Source organism: Centroberyx gerrardi, chromosome 18 (genome assembly GCF_048128805.1).
Source record: "Centroberyx gerrardi isolate f3 chromosome 18, fCenGer3.hap1.cur.20231027, whole genome shotgun sequence".
NCBI classification, from domain to species: domain Eukaryota; kingdom Metazoa; phylum Chordata; class Actinopteri; order Beryciformes; family Berycidae; genus Centroberyx; species Centroberyx gerrardi.
Genome location: NC_136014.1, coordinates 13,940,085 through 13,956,457, shown reverse-complemented (window position 1 = coordinate 13,956,457; position 16,373 = coordinate 13,940,085). Strand labels below are relative to the sequence as shown.

The window sequence follows — 16,373 nt, the reverse complement described above, 5'->3', positions numbered from 1 at the left end:
ATTATTAATCGTTCATTGGCGCTTTCACAGCCAGTGCTTTTTATTTCAGCAGTGCTTTTATGGGCGTTCACAGTGACATTTTGGACTCTGGTTGGAATTAGAGAACCCCCGATTCCCTGATATCAAAGCCTTCATCTCTGCTCCTTGCTTTGTAGCTGGACCCGCCGCTTCGTTGTTCACAGAGAGAGAGAAAGAGAGTGACGGACTATGACAAATCCACCTCTCTTGTTCTCCCTCACCAGTGACAAGTGCCCCGCAGGCTCAGATCTGCTCCGCGAATGCTAATGCATCTTGTCTGAGTCGGTGAATGAGAACGAAAGGAGGCACTGATGGCGCGCTGAATTAATTCAAAGATTCCTGTCAAGTCAGGTCGTGAATCATTCACAAGTGCAAATACAATTTAAGTGTTTAATCAGGTGACAAGTCAGGGAGATGTTTGAAAATTCAATTCAGGCTAATGTCCGCTGGGAGTAAATACATTAACCTCAGGCTTATATAAGGCTTTCAAAGTGCAGATTTCCCACTTTTAAATATGCTTGTGGTGTGTTGCTTATGTGTATGCATGTGTATATGTGTGTGTGTGAGTGTATAAAGATTTCTCTGTAATGTGAGAATACTTTTTGCACTGAGCTTTGCACTTTGGACTTAGTTCTTGACGTAGTCTTATCTGTGAAGTAGTCATACATTCAGAGAAGCTGATCTCAGACTGTTCACTTGGAGCTAATGGTTAATGACTTGTGTGACATAATTAAAGGTCTTACCAGTTGACTTTTTACTGGCACTCCACTGGTGTTCTCAAGACATGGACTTGAACTATGGACTCAGGTCACGCCCCACACAGCTGTTTAAATTTGAACTGTCTGCACTGGACTGAAAACTCTGATTTGCTGTTGATTTACCTAAATCAACTGTACTGTGGATCTACTGTATGTCAGGCTCATTGTCGGTCATAATCAATTGTCCTATTGGTTTATGAACCAATATGTCTTGGTTCTTAATCTCTTAATTTGCAACATTTTAATTGCATTGTGATATCCCACTGGCCTTTACAAGGAAGAACACTGGAAATGCTGTTCAGGTTTGCCTGTGAGTATTTTGGCACCACAAAAACAAAACTAAACTAACTGTGAGACAACTGGGGTCAACAGTCTTTTCATGCTGTTCCAGATGTTAAGATGTGTGTCCCTGGTCCTCCAGTTCATTCCACGGCTTCACCAAACACTGCCTGCTGAGACAGATTGCATATAGTGCGGGTTAATTGGGTGCAGGTGAACCTTGTTGCCCCGATGCCTCCTCCGCCTCCTGACCGACGTTTGATCCCGTCCCCGCTTGCCAGACAGCGGAGACAGCTTCTCCAAACAACATGACTTTAGTTCCAGCTTCAGTTACATTTGCAGTGTATCGCCTTACTGTCAAAACGGTGTTAGCTTGTATAGCGAATAAGAGGAACTACCCACAAGGTCCAATTAAATTAGATACAGAGAGTTACATAGAGCGCTCCGGCAGCCAAATCCCCTTTCCAAATTGTTGGCTTGTTTTGCATACCGGGGAGAAATGCCTGTCCCTCCAAACTTCTATTTGCACTCTTTTGAATAGTTCAGCTAATTGAGTAAAGGCTTTCTTTGCTCCTCATTAAAGATCTCACCACAAATTCACAGTCACTCCATATAAAATGCCAAAACTCGGAACCCCCTGAGTCTTTCAAGTTCTGTGCTTAGTAATGAACTGGTGAGGTGCCAGCTTAGGGCTGGTTTACAGCCAGCCGTATCAAGTTGGTCAGCTGCCACCTCCTACTTACCCTCTTGGCAGTGTCTGATATAGTCAGTCAGCTGGTCGGGTGTTCTGTTGAAAACCTTGGTGACTTTCTTCCCACATTGAAGTTCTTCTATGGCCTAATGACAATCATGCCCTATATTATTGGGAACTTTGAGATTGGCACCACATTAAAAATCCTTGCCATCATTCCATCTCCCCAATCTCACTGCTGTAAAACATTTTTGATTCATATTTTTTCTCTCCTCTTCAGATTGTTTAACATGTTTAAGGAATGCTTAAATTAATCAAATCTCCCTGGGTCTGTAATTCAGCTGCCACTGTTTAGCATGCACTTAGCAATGGAAAATCTAATGCTAATCTTTAACGATTCTTTTGTTGCAAAGCCAAGTGTTCTGGCAGTGGAAGAATGTGGTTAGAGTAATAAACTTGGCTCATGCTTTTCTCGCATGATCTCGCTCACAATGTATCCCTATATATAAACCAATGTATCCCTATATATAAACCTCAAACGGAGAGATGCACTTGTTCCTCATGTTAGCATCATGCACGCTCATTTTCTACCACAGCAGAAAGAACAAAGGCAAGAGATGAATAACCGTGCAGGGAGCACTTCATGCCTTGGCTGCAAAGTTTCGTAATGATACAGGGGGATGTGTAAATTACCTCTGTAGTGTTTCACCCAACAGCAGATATAACAAGCAAGTCAGAGTCAGAGAAGGAAAAGTAGGGCAGTGCCAGGTTGTTCGTGATGGATTAAAGAGTCATCCTGTCTAATCTGTGTCTGCTTTAATACACATAGCAAAGGCATTAGATATAGTTTGGCAAAGATACACAGAGAGCACAATATCAGCTGATGCATGTAGTATGGTGAGACGTAATTAAGTTATGGAAATGATACAGCATTATTTTCGATTATAGTTCCTTAGTGTTTCATACAACAGTATTGTCCGATTTAAGAAAGGGATTAAATGATATGGACAGTTGATTAAAAAATTATCATTTTGGCATAATGAATATGAAACATGATGTTGGTTTTCTTTTCCCACTTGAGGTTAGATGTATTGATTGCTACAAACTGTCACAGGGAGCCCTATAGGACTATTCCATGTATAATGGCCCTCTATGGTTCAGCAACTCCTCCAGCTCCATATCAAATACCGCACTGTAATTTTGTAAGTGAATCCTTTCACAAGACTCAAAAGACTGGTCAAATTGGCGTGTCAGTTTCTACAGCTCCTGAGGATTAACCCTCCACTGCTGAGAGATCCACCGGCATCAACATGCAAATGCTCTCTCTCCCTCTCTTCCTCTCCCTCTCTCGCTCTCCCTCTCTTCCTCTCCCTCTCTCTCTCGCGCTGACCTTGGCCCACTGGAAAAAAGGGAGCGCCACTCCCTTCCGAGTCTCATTGTGAGGGAATTTGGGAATTATTGTTGTTCTAATCCACCCTGAGAACCCGGCTAATCCCATCTTCCACCTTGACGTTCCAGAGCCGATGCCAAAACCGCCGCGTCACGTAGGCTCAGCACCCCGACTAAGCTGTGTAAAGAGTGAGACGAGATCAGAATGACTATAAGGAGCGAAGGAAGTTTAGCAAAGGAGAAGAGGGAGATGGAGCGAGTCTTATTGACATCAGCTCATAGCTGCTGGATTCACTTGATTCTCCCATTCACATACCCAGCTCAATTAAATCTCCTTTGTGCAATGAGGTTTGGGCTTTAGGCACACACACTAGAATTAATAGTTGAGCTTTGAGTTGACCTGGAGAATATGCTTACTCACAGCATTAACAATGCACAACTGCAACTTACTGGTTGTACATTGTTACAACATAGTGAAGTTTGTGCTACTAAAGGCTTGGGCCTGTTGGTCTTAGTCACTGCTGTTATTCCACTGCTAATATGTCAGCCTAAAGACGTAATTATGCTCTTGAGCTACTAAATCCCTTGAATCCTAGAAGAAAATCCCATGTGAAAGCTGCAACAAAAAGGGGGATAATAACACATTCATAATCAGGATGAAAAATTAGTTTATTTACACATTATAAAACCAATGTTTTGACTGCGTGGTTAGCTTCGTCATCTGATTGCAGAAGTAGACACCAGCATATGATTCAGTATGTTTGTTTGCTCACTTAGACATATCTGGACAAGTTCTGATTTACAGTAGAAAACAAGTCTTTTCTCTCTCAGTTAATGCTCTCAGAAAATAAGACTTATAATCACACGGAACCCAGTACTTTCTGTCACTTAATATACAAATATCAGTGAAATTAATATCCCATTTTACTATGGCATTTAAATGTGCCATATAATAGTCAAATTATGAATGACAAAATGAGGTGTTGTAAGTTCAAACAGCTAAACCAAGATGAGTTGTTTTGGTGAATATAACCTATTTTAGAACGTCAGTGGCCTGTGATTTTCACCTTGGCCAATTCTGCCAAACTCCACTCATACAATGTGAAATGTTTGGGTTGTTATCGCTATCTGAGTGAGACAGGAGGGGAGGCTTAATGCCAAAACAATGGAGAAAAAGACAAATCTCATAATAGTCCCTGCAGTGAGTAAATAGGCTCTGTGTCAAACAGAGATATATTCTCTGCTTTCAGTTTGCAGAGATCAGAGGAGAATGTGTGTATGTGTGCACAGATATGTGTCTGTATGAAGTGAGAAGATACATAAGAGAGTCTAAAGACAGCGCAGCTTTCTAATTTCCAAGAAAACTTGCGGGGGCCGATGCGGAGCGGATGACCATGAATATTAATGTTTTGTCTGGGAAGTCAGGGTGCAGAGACCTTGTCTCAGTGCTCTTCAGGACTTAGAGGATGAAAGAGTCACAGTGTGACCCCAGAGGATGAAAATGGCCACAAACACGAAAGAAGCTTAGGGTCAGTATCTCAATCTCCAAATCCCAAACTCACTCCTTGGCCCTGTTCCCTCTTCAAAGATAGCATTACAGTTCTCTCTATCCTGCTCTCTTGTTTCTCAGATACTTGCTTTCTTTTTTCAGTCTCTCTCTCTCTCTCTCTCTGGCTCTGAACAGTAATTCAGAGGCTTTCCATCTCCCATGGGACATAGAGGGTCTATGAGTTCCATTTGGACTGCCTGAATCTCAGTTCTTTGCCTCTACCCTTTTTGGATCTGAGTTTCCTCTCCGCCTTCTCCCCCCTCTCCCCCTTTTCCCTCATTCCTTCTAAAACCTGTGCCTGCGATCTAGGAACAGAGAGGGAAAGAAAAGGAGAAGAAAGAGCAGTGACCTTGGTGTTAATGAGCGGGTCTTATCTCAGACGGAGAATGGGAGGGCTTATGTAAGACTTTTGTCTTTCAAGCATATTTCTTTTTCCTTTGCGTCTGTATCTCTGCTTGCACCTCATTCTCTCATTGTGTTTTATGACTCCCCCCCCCACTAATGCTCTCTAGTCTCCCCTCATTCCATTATTCTTTGATGCTCAGACATATATGGGACGTCACACGGACTGTTAGAACTAGACTAGGGCACCAAGGGGAGCTGGTGGAGGACGAGAAGAGATAAGCAGGACAAGGCCAAGGGGGTTAGCAGGAAAATGGGCCGTAGGCTGGCTCCTAACAGCACTATAATCACCTTATCTATATTGTCTGTAGGCCTTGAGTGAAGGTATTACATGTTAAGGGACTCGATGCACATACCCAATGTATAATCTATATATTTTTGTATGTGTTTGATGTTTTGATGTGTTGATCTAGTGGTATCTGAGGTGTATACTGGCCTTACATAGAGAATTTTCATGCACAATATTATTACTGCATTGTTTTCAACTGTAACTGTATCATATTGTATTTTATGGCTGAGGTTATGAGAGTAAAGGGCGGATCCTATAGCAGATGCTTTATGTAACTTTGATAATGACCAGACCACTGTTGCTTTTGAGGGTCATCTATACAGAACCAGGGCAAAGGAATGACTGTGTGTGTGTGTGTGTGTTGTTTATTCACATATTTAACGACTGTTGGCACATCTTATGTATTATGCCTATGTTTCTGGTTACGTGTTTGATGCATGTTTGATATGTTGATCTGGTGACACTATGTCTGATCTGTATCCTGGCCTTACAAACAGTACTTATAGTAGAAGCCTTATATAACTTTGCTAATGGACAGACCACTGTTGTCTCTGAGGGACATTTGCACAAAACCAGGTCAAAGGGCAGTGAGAGGGGTTAAGAGGGAGGAAAGTCTGGAGACGCTGTGTGTGTAGGTGTGTGTGTGTGTGTGTGTGTGTGTGTGTGTGTTATAGTTCCTGCGCGGATATTTTCTTGCCCCTTTGAAGGAATGCATGCCACCTTCCTGGGAACAAGGTCTAGTACAGAGGCTACAACAAAGGATGATAAATCACACGATAAACTGAGAAGGGCCCAAACATATACAGTTCAGCCTAATAGAGCGCAGTACATGGATCTGTACATACATAACTATGAGCAAATATTGTCCAGAGAAACAATGGGTATGACCTCCACCTTTTGAAATACACTGCCAAAACTCACCTCCAGATTTTTACACACACATGCACTCACACACACACCTCCACTCTGTCTCCCTGACTTCTTTCTTATTTCCATTTGGCAAAAAATAAATTTGAGATGGGAAAAAATCATGAAAGATATGGATTAATATGCAAGATCTGGAAAATATACCATTGTATTGTACTGTATTTTGGGGGCAAGTAGTCCAAAAGAAAGTGAAACTAATCAGATTACTTTACTAATTTGATTAATCCATTAGGTTACATCACTGATCAAAATTCTGAACAGGTAATCAGTAATATCTAATGGATTAAGTTTATCCTTTCAACCTTAGCAGTATGATAACATTAGGTGACACTGAAGCTTCCACAGACACAGTAGGCACACACACAGACATAGACACACTTTGATGATTGCAAGATGGAATATTACACACACACACACACACACACATTGTGATATGACAGAATGGTATCATAATGTGTTTGACACCCTCAGTAATTGTTTGGATCCATTCTGTCCTTCTAGCATGGGGCGGTAATTATAGCCAAGGGAGCTCCCATTTGCACAGAGGCAAAGTTTTCTGCCGAGTCGCAAGTTTGGACTAAAACTCTGGCACTCACACACACGCACAATCTCTCTCACACACACACGCATTTCCCCATGCCAAGTAGTGGTAATGTCAGAGGGCCAGCAGAGTAGCGGTAGCAGATAGAGGCCTTGATAAGACTCTCGTTTCAAATGGCTCCAGTCACTGAACCTGTCGGCTCTGTATGCCAAGGACACCATTACCTTACATAACAGCCACTCCGGGTCACTAGCACATCCATCTATGCTATTTGGTTTCCTCGGGAAGTATGTGCACCTTGACCCTATCCTCCAGCTATATTGTCCCATGCAGCTTCTCTCTCTCTCTCTCTCTCTATCTATCTCTCTCTCTTTCTCTCCCCCTGTGTGGGTTTGTATTTGAAGAGTCGAAGGGGATATGTGTGTGCTGCGTGCAACATGGTGTATTTGTATTGTGTTTTAGCAGACTGCCAAATGGCAATGATGAGTGATGGCCTGTGTCATTGTTATTGATTACATGGTGTTTGTGTACAAGCTCTTCAGGAGAGCATGGCACACTGTTAATGCAGCTGCTCCCACATGAGAGGAGATTACTGCTAAGACCGGGACTCAATGCCATGCTAGCTGACTCCTGTGGAATGGAAATGAGACCCTCAAATAACAATATCTGATCTTGTCAATTGATAACATTGACTCTAGTTGGGTTGCGTCCAGTGCTTAATTTGTGCCGGATCCTGCCGGAACAGGATCCGGCACCTCGCGGTTATGGACTACCTGCATTCCGGTACTTGCGTGGATCCGGCACCTCTGGTGGCATGAAAGTTTTTTGGTTTTTTTTGTCTGCCATGTAATAATCCCAGTAGTTGACTCTTCCTTTCCCCTCCATTGCAAAAACCGAATTGGCTCATTTCCATATGAAGACAGGTGATCACCCTATTAGAAAGTAGCAGCAAGCGCATAGTAATCACGTCACGAGTGAGCTGCTCTGCAGAGTGTGTTATGGTAAACTTCAGACATCATCATGGCTAAAAGACAGTTGAATTTGCTGTCCATATGTCCGCTGTGTGGACTATTTTTGGAAAATTAGACAAGGTAAGCATGTTTTTTTTTTTTTTGTAAACGTGTTACAGTTCTTTGCTGGGACAATAACATCTAAATTCATATTTGCATAGATGAAAACAGAAATTATTTGGAGTGCGGACCTGTAAGTCCCACAGTTAAATATGTGGGCAATTGCGCATGTCATGTTGAGTGTCCAGAAATAATTGGTAATATAATTGGTTGAGTGAAGGGCTGTAAGCCCCACATCAATGTGAGCATTTCAAAACCAGCGCGGTCCAGCTGAGTGTCGCATTTAGGCCGACTTCTAGCTGCATGGCACGACCATGACACGTTTTATTGCTGTCATTTCATTATTCGCTGACATTGTTTCCTACGTTTAAAATAGATATCCTATGAAAGTATTTGTGTTGAATATTAATGCGTAACTACTCGAGCCAGAATTTGTCTGGTAAATGGTTGAAGCCATTGCCATTGTTTCCTTGATGTGTTTATGTATGATTAGGATGTCTCACAGCCAAGTATGCGGGCATTTTTATGTTGTGCACAGCGCAGTTATATCTTTAGTCTACTACTTGAAGGGCAGGTTTGTAAAAACCCATCGTTTTGGACAAAATGAGCATTATGTAGCCTATACAATAATCAAATATTGTTATAGGTCCCCAGTAGTCGGAGCTCTAAGGTCATATAGTCGGCCATTTAGTAATGTTTAGGCTGTTAGGTCTACAGTAAGCTATATGGCTGCACTGAGCACCACCGTGCCTCCAATGCACAATTGTCTTGATATGTTCTGGAACCTTTTCCCTCCACACCGACTCGTGGGAACACCGACCCCTTGGTGTTCCGGGACCTCATCATTTACAAATTAAGCACTGGTTTCGTCATTATCTGGTGTTTTATTGCTGTGTAATGGTGGTTTGAGTGACATTTGACCTTTTGAGAGATCATAATGAGCCTTACATGTGTTTGCTCTGCAATTTAAATATTTATTTCCTTGGGATAAGAACTGTGATAATATAGTGAGTTGGTTTGTTCATCAGTGACGATTGATTGATTGTTTGTTGACTCTTTATAAAAGCACTGGGCACTGGTCAAAGTCCACTGAGTTTCAGGTAATGCAGTAGTGTGAAGTAGACTATATATTCAATGTTAGGGTTAGGGTTAATCTTAGGGTTAGGGTTAGGCAAAAGTCAGGGTTAGGACTGCATAATCTGTAGAGAAGCAGCAAATAGACAAGTGACACTTTGTTGAACATCTACTTTTTTCACCTGATAGTTGAGTATAAACATTGCAGTATCCAAATAAGGAGTTACCAAAGCTTTTACTCCATACATTCCTTTTGAAAATGAATGACCTAATGCAAAAAAAAAACCCTCAGTCTGATTTATCTCTACCCACAGGTCAGGAAGTGGAAGATGCTGGCCCGTCACCATGGCGATGGCGGAGGCAAGCAGAAGGAGGTGGAGTCAGAGGTCCAGCTGGGGGGGTGTCAGTCCTGGGGGGTTCGTGCCACGCCCCTCCTGGCCAGCCCCGTCATGCTGGAGTGCTGCGTCTGCAGCGGACCGTACGTCAGCTACGCCCTGGAGGACACCTGGCAGCCACGCCAGCGCACACAGGCCAGTTCATTACATTACAAGTAGCTTAACTGAAAGCTAATTCATTAAAACAGTGGAGCTCAAGGCAGGGGACCTCTTTGATAGAAGTTCTGGGGGAGGGGGGGTGCAGAAAAATAATTAATTTCTCTATTATTTAACTCAGCAGAAGTTAGCACTATGAAAGAATGTACAAGAATGACTATTTTTATCATAAATTTGAATCTCAGCACTGTTGTGTTTTCACCCTGCTTTCAGTAGGCTATCAATGGTTATGCAGTTCTATACTCAATCATATCTACTGTAACAACAAAAATCTTCTCAGCTGGTTCATGGTGTAATTTATCTATTTGGGGGTCCTGGACATGAAAAGGTTTGGGAACGCCTGTATTAAAGCACAGGTAGCTTAGCTTAAGGTCCAATCATCAGGCAACAGGTAGCTTAACTGAAGGCTGACTCAATAGAGTAGGCCCAATGCACTGAATTACAATACATCTTATTTGCTAGAACACTGATGGATTAGCTAAACGCCAGCTCATATGAGCACATGTATCAGTTAAAACTGATAAGTTAGCTGATGGCTAACTTTGATTAAGAAAACCTTATCCTGTGTCACCTCTGACCTCGTCGGTGATCAAACATTTTGAGCTGCAGTGAAACATTAATACAAGTGTTGTCATTGGCATATCTTTCTGTTTCTGTTGTCAAACAACTGCATGAGTCACAAAATTCTAAAAGGCTAGGAATTTTAAAGTGCTACAGGCACACATGTAACAAGCTGATGTTCTCACCTGGTAACATTCTGTGAGTATTTGTCTCCTTCGTGTAACCAATTTTGAAAATGGCAGTTAGTTGCTATGCACCTTTCTGCACTGCTAATAAACAACAACAGCATAACAGCATGGGAAAATACATTCTTAAGTCACAACAGGTGACCGGATTTCATTAGCCTTTGTTAGCCTGTTAGCAATTACATTTTGGATTTTCATGGTCATGCATTTGTTTCTCAGGTTATAACATCAAAATATGTGACAGCAGACAAGACAATGTTGTATTTGTTCTCAGAATACAGAAAAGGTTATGACAGCTTCAGTAAAATGAGGATTTTTACATTGGCATTAATGGAGACTCTCCTTATGTACCTTCCTTCTATTTGCGTCCTTCCTTTGTGTTTCGATCTATACCAACTATGGAAAAATACCCAGAATAAACTTATCTATTTCTTTGGTGGTGGAAAGCTAAGTGTTGCAAGCTCTCTTTCCAGTTAATGTACTTTATCTTATGACTCACAGTTAAGTCACAAAAGCCTCTACCTCTCCTTGACCCTTATGCACACACAAAAGTATTCCTACCTCTCTCTGCCTCTCCTTGAACAACCTAAACTTTCTGTCTTCTTTTGGAAAAATAAATCTGCCATGAAATATTAATGAACAGAAGGCCTAGTTTCACCATCACTATGGATACAACTACAGCAGATCTCTATACTCAGTCAATAAACAAACTGCAGAGAGAGAGAGAGAGAGAGAGAGAAAGTTAGGAAGAAAAAGCAGGACAGAAATGAAATCAAGTGAATCCAAGGAGAAAGGACAAAAGGGCATGAATGGTAGAGTGATTGTTGACTGCCGAGAGATGTGACAGTATAAGGGACAGGGATGTGAAGAACAAGCAGTGTGCGTGCGTGTATGTGTGTGTGTGTGTGAGAGAGAGAGTGTGAGAGTGTGAGTGTGTGAGAGAGAGAGAGAGAGAGAGAGAGAGAGATGGGGTGACTGTCAGCTATATTAAGACTTGGATGGAGATCAAAGAACCGGTGTGATAGACAGATTGCTGAAAGCATCGCCTCTGAAAGAATAAACAAACTGATGAGATTGAAACAACACACACACGCACACACACACACACACACTGTAACACACTCAAGAAATCTCAGCTTTTCCTCCTCCTCAAATAACACCCGTGGGACAATATTGAGAGCTGTGATAAATTTTCAGTGCTGCAGCATGGAATAGCAAACTAGGCTAAGACTGTATTTAACTGTGGCACCGGCTGTATCTCAGCACAACACACTGACACTCCCTCAGACACTTTGAAAAGTGGATGACTGACAGCAACATCGCGAAAAACTAATATTTGACGTGATGGCGGGGTTTCATGGGAATGTCCTGAGATGGTATTGAGGAGTTGCTGGCTTTATGACAGCTATCAACAACACTATTACTGTATGGGAAAAGGAAAAGTGGGGCAGTCTAGAGTAACTATGAAAACTGTCATAAGTTTGTGTGTGTGTGTGTGCATGTATGTGTATTTACTTGTGTTTACTTATATGTCAGAACCATTAGAGCATTCAGCCTGCCACATATGGAGAATATTAACCTTTATAATGAAATGTGGTGAGTCAAAGATCACCCCTCCCAAACACTCACATACACACACACACACTCAGCATCCTCTCATTAGGCAGTGATACAGGATTCAGTTTGGGACCCAGTCTCACTAAAACCCAATAATACTCGTGTCATGCTGTTAGAGCAGAGGCTCCTCGACTTTTTCGGCATGGGACCCAAGCTGACTTAACGCAGTCTCACCCCGGAGACCCAGTCTCATTAAAACACACTGTTACTGCTGTCATGTGGGGAGCCGAGAGGAACCAGTGGTTTTACAAATGCTGATTTCTAGTGCTGCTGCTTCAGTGCTCAAAAGGTGACTATTCATATCATCGCTGCTGGATGAAAACCTTGTATCTCCAAAATGTCAACTTTTCAGGAAGAAAAACAGCCTTGTTTTTAGCTTGACCACCCTGCATTTTGAGTTTATCTAATGGGGTTTTCAAAGAGTTTCTTAAGCCCAAGGTTCATATAATTTCTCAACCCATAGAGAGCCATGTAATGCTTCAAATGAAGTTGAAGAAAACATGAAAATCACCAAAATTGGAGTTGCACATGACAAAAATGATACGTTAGATCTAGGTTTCACTCTTTATTGCGTTTTTTCACACGTGACTATATGCTATTGTTGAATGTATTGTACAGTATACTGAGTATTTAGTGCAGCTTGAGTAACATCAACAATCTTGCCATTAGAAGAATAGAATAAGCAGCTAGCTAAAAAGTGACTAAACACCAAAGACTGAGTTTGACTGAAAATCAAGTTGTTTACTTTCGGCAGAATCTTCCTGTTTTGCTTGCCCCCCAACCACCCGCCAACACACACACACAAACACACTTCCTCTCCCCACTTTCTCTGATTAGGCTGCTGAGTTTGACTGACAGATCCATTACTGAGCATCCTAGCCAATCAGCTTGCCTGGGTTCAATAGAGAACACCATATTAGGGTGTCAGGCTATCTGGAATTGGTTTATATTGGGTATGGGGAAAGGGAACATTGATCTGAAGTAGAGGAATTGAGTTGCTTTACCTTTGGAGACGAATGATTCCACAGCAGTATGTAACTTAGGAGCAGTGTGTAAGTTTGCGTTTGTGTGTGTGTGTGTGTGTGTGTGTGCATGTGTGTGTGCATGTATTTTACAAAGGTCAGTGTGTCATGAAGGAGCAATAAACATCCAATTCCCCAGAGTCATCCTTGAGCTTTGGTCACACGGTCTCTCTCTCTCTCTCCTCACACACACACACACACACACACACACACACCTACACACACATGCCTCACTGAACAACCTCATAATTCTTGGTCATTTAGACATTTATGAGATGGCTATTGGAACTGGGCCCATGGTCAGAATCACTAATGTCAAAGGGAATCCAGCACTACGTCATTTGCAGACACTTGAATAGAATTTCTTTAATCATGATTCTGGTGTTTTTGAACATGTTTAGCATGAACTTCAACACGACTCCTGCGTTAGGGTTAAGTAAAGTAAAATCTATGCAGATCATCAAACTGATAATTCAAATATAGCCCTCTTTTAATGTCATTTGCTTGTCTTTTTCATTTAATCAACATGAATTTTAATGTTTTTTTTTATGTCATATTTGTTCCCTAGGCGATGGACCTGTACTACCACAGTGAGCCAGACCCAGACAGCTACTGTTGCCCTGGTGACAACAGTAAGTCACCAGCAACTATGCCTGTTGTTTTGTATTCCTCTGCCTCCTCCCTTCTCCATCACTCCCATCCGTCTTTCCCACTGCGACTCCAGAACACCAACTATCATTCCTCCTTTATCTTTCTCCATCATCCCTCTCCCTCAGTCCCTAGCCATTTCTCTTCATTATCTGAAGTTTTGTTTTTTTACCATCAATCCTGATTCATCCTTTACCACTCAGTCTATTTTTCTCTTGTTCATTGTTTCCTAGTATTCCCAACTCGATGGCTGTGTGATTCAGCCTACACACACACACACACACACACACACAGACACACACACCACCTCACCTTACCTCACCATACCTGCGGCCCTCTAATCCGACTCCTGACTCCCAGGATAATAACTGCTGTTCACAAACCAAGATTACTATTTGTTGTTTCGCAGAAAGCGGCTCAGAAAGCAAAACAGTAGTTACAGACACAAACCTGGGTACTGATCATCATACACATCACACGGTCACCGTTTAGGATTACACATGTTTACAAATCATTACGCCACTCCTACAGCAGAAATGTGTGTGAGAAATGAGTTCCACATCCATAAAACACATGTAGACAGGATTAGCAAATTCCCATGACCGCTCAATTATCTGCAAAAGGGTAAAAAGCTGGTCCAATGGCCATCGTCCTGAATCAGAGGTTCAACAATCGGTCAGAGTCTCCTTTCCTTCCTCAACTGTTGTTTAATACATCCATGGTTTACACACATCGCCAGCTGATGTTAGCAATTGAGCTAGCGATAGCCTAGCTAGCAAGCAATCTTTGGCTATTTCAGGGGATTATGAATGCAAATACCGCATGAAATGGAACACCATAGCACTATAGTTATCAAGGAATATAATATACTATATAGTTTTCGCATTATTGTATGACATTTCTTACATTCACATATGACTCTGTGCTGTTCAGTCATGTTGGAAAGAGAGATAGCGTCACAACTTGGCCAATTCGTGCTGCATCTAGGCTACAATCCCGATTCCTTCGACTTCATCATCCGACATAATTAGGTGTTCATGTGGCACTTCCTCGTTCAGACCGTACATCCGACACCACTTGAATGTAGAATCTGACCCGCTGAATCTTCCAGCTGTGTCTCCTGATTGGAGGGCGTATCTGTCCGGTTTAAGAGTTCCTCATAGTCTTCCTTCCACCTTCCAACAGTCTCCCCAGTTGAGGTCAGTGTGTCCCCGCCCCTGCTGAGAGCAGCCTTCATAACCACTTTGGGATAGTGATATGCATATTCTTGCTTCCATATACTGCAGACTTTTTTTTTTTTTTTTTTCACTTTCTGGCCTACCTGCAAGTACCTGCTGCATGCTGGAACATACCCAACAAAATTCTGCGACAAGAAATATATTGCCGAAAATGTTTTTCACCAGCAGTGATGAAAAAATAGTGGTCTGCCCATTAATTATAGGAGTTATCGGGGTATAGAGAGAAATCCAAGTAATTAGCCTAGCTGGTGACAAGCTGCTTCCCGTGGCCTCAGCCTTCATGTTGCTACACCCTGGTGTTCTGAGCTCAGCAATTAGTGGCTTTAGAAGCACTTAAAAGTTGAAGAGTGTCACGTATGAGTCATTTTCAGCCATTACAAGAAGTATCACTCTAATTGCTGAATATACCGCAATGGTGTGTATGACAGAGGGAGCAGTGGAGAGCAAGAGAGAGTGAGGGACAGATCCATTAGAGATAATTATGGAGGGTGGAGTTCTGACCATCTAATTGTACAGAGGGCACAAACAGCAGATCGTATCCGTGCTTTCTCACTCCTCTGGCCAAAAACGAAAGCCTACAGAGTGGTGTTATGTAACACAGAACATCTGCTGAGTACTACACCCTTATTAAACCACATTAGTATGTCCAATCAGCTGCAGTGCGGTGAATCAGCATTCACAAGCTGACTTATACTGTTTTCCCCCCTGATTTCTCAACAACTTTATATAACCTGTTTGCCACGCCTGGGTCTGTGTGTGTATGTGTGTGTGCGTGTGTGTGTGTGTGTGTTCCATACCTCTCCCCTTTGTTCTCCATGATGACTCAATGACTCAACACAATATCAACATTGCTGCTCCTGTAGCTCCTGAAGCTGTCATTTTGTCTTTTTTCCCACATCTGTTGTGCAGCGTTCACCTGTGTCAATCTTCCCCTTTAGAGCCACACACACACACACCAGACAAGCACACACACACACACACACACAAGCAAAAACACAGGCAGACACATATACACACATACATGCGAGATACACACACACACAGCCAAAGAAACACACATGCACATGCTCAGCGAAACATACACATAAATACACACACTCAGCATACACACAGTGTAGTAGCCTACAGTGTCAGGACACGTACATTCCCATCATACCCTCAATTCACTGTTTAAGTGCTGAAACACACACACACACACACACACACACACACACACACACACACAGACCAGCAGATTGATCCATTATTTCAGATCTTTGTCAAACACATGCACAAGCCCCAGCACACCAAGACTCAACCACACAGCCACACCACACATACTGACAGTCTACCTTGTCCAGTGGAAAAAATAAAAGCCTAGCTGTCCTCTCTGAATAGCCGAGGGCTTTATGTAACAGTGTCATTTGGTTCCTTACCACCGAGGCTCATTCACATTCAGCGCCAGGCGGCCTGGATCAACTGTAGCCACGACTGCCCTCATCATCCCCAGCACAAAGGAAGGGCATTACAAGATGGAGGGATGGGAGAATGAAAGAGAGAACGGATGAACGGATGGATGTCATCG

General features: G+C 42.4%; 1 protein-coding gene across 2 annotated transcripts in view; it reads left to right on the top strand.

Annotated features, from left to right (window-relative positions):
* sgk1 (serum/glucocorticoid regulated kinase 1) overlaps window positions 1-16,373 on the top strand; it is a 37,552-nt gene that overhangs the window by 10,306 nt on the left and 10,873 nt on the right. For both annotated transcript variants that reach the window (XM_078289700.1, XM_078289699.1), the window contains 2 exons: window positions 9,302-9,517; window positions 13,492-13,555. In XM_078289700.1, coding sequence (XP_078145826.1) covers window positions 9,302-9,517; window positions 13,492-13,555 — 280 coding nt within the window. The remainder of the gene's footprint in view (window positions 1-9,301; window positions 9,518-13,491; window positions 13,556-16,373) is intronic.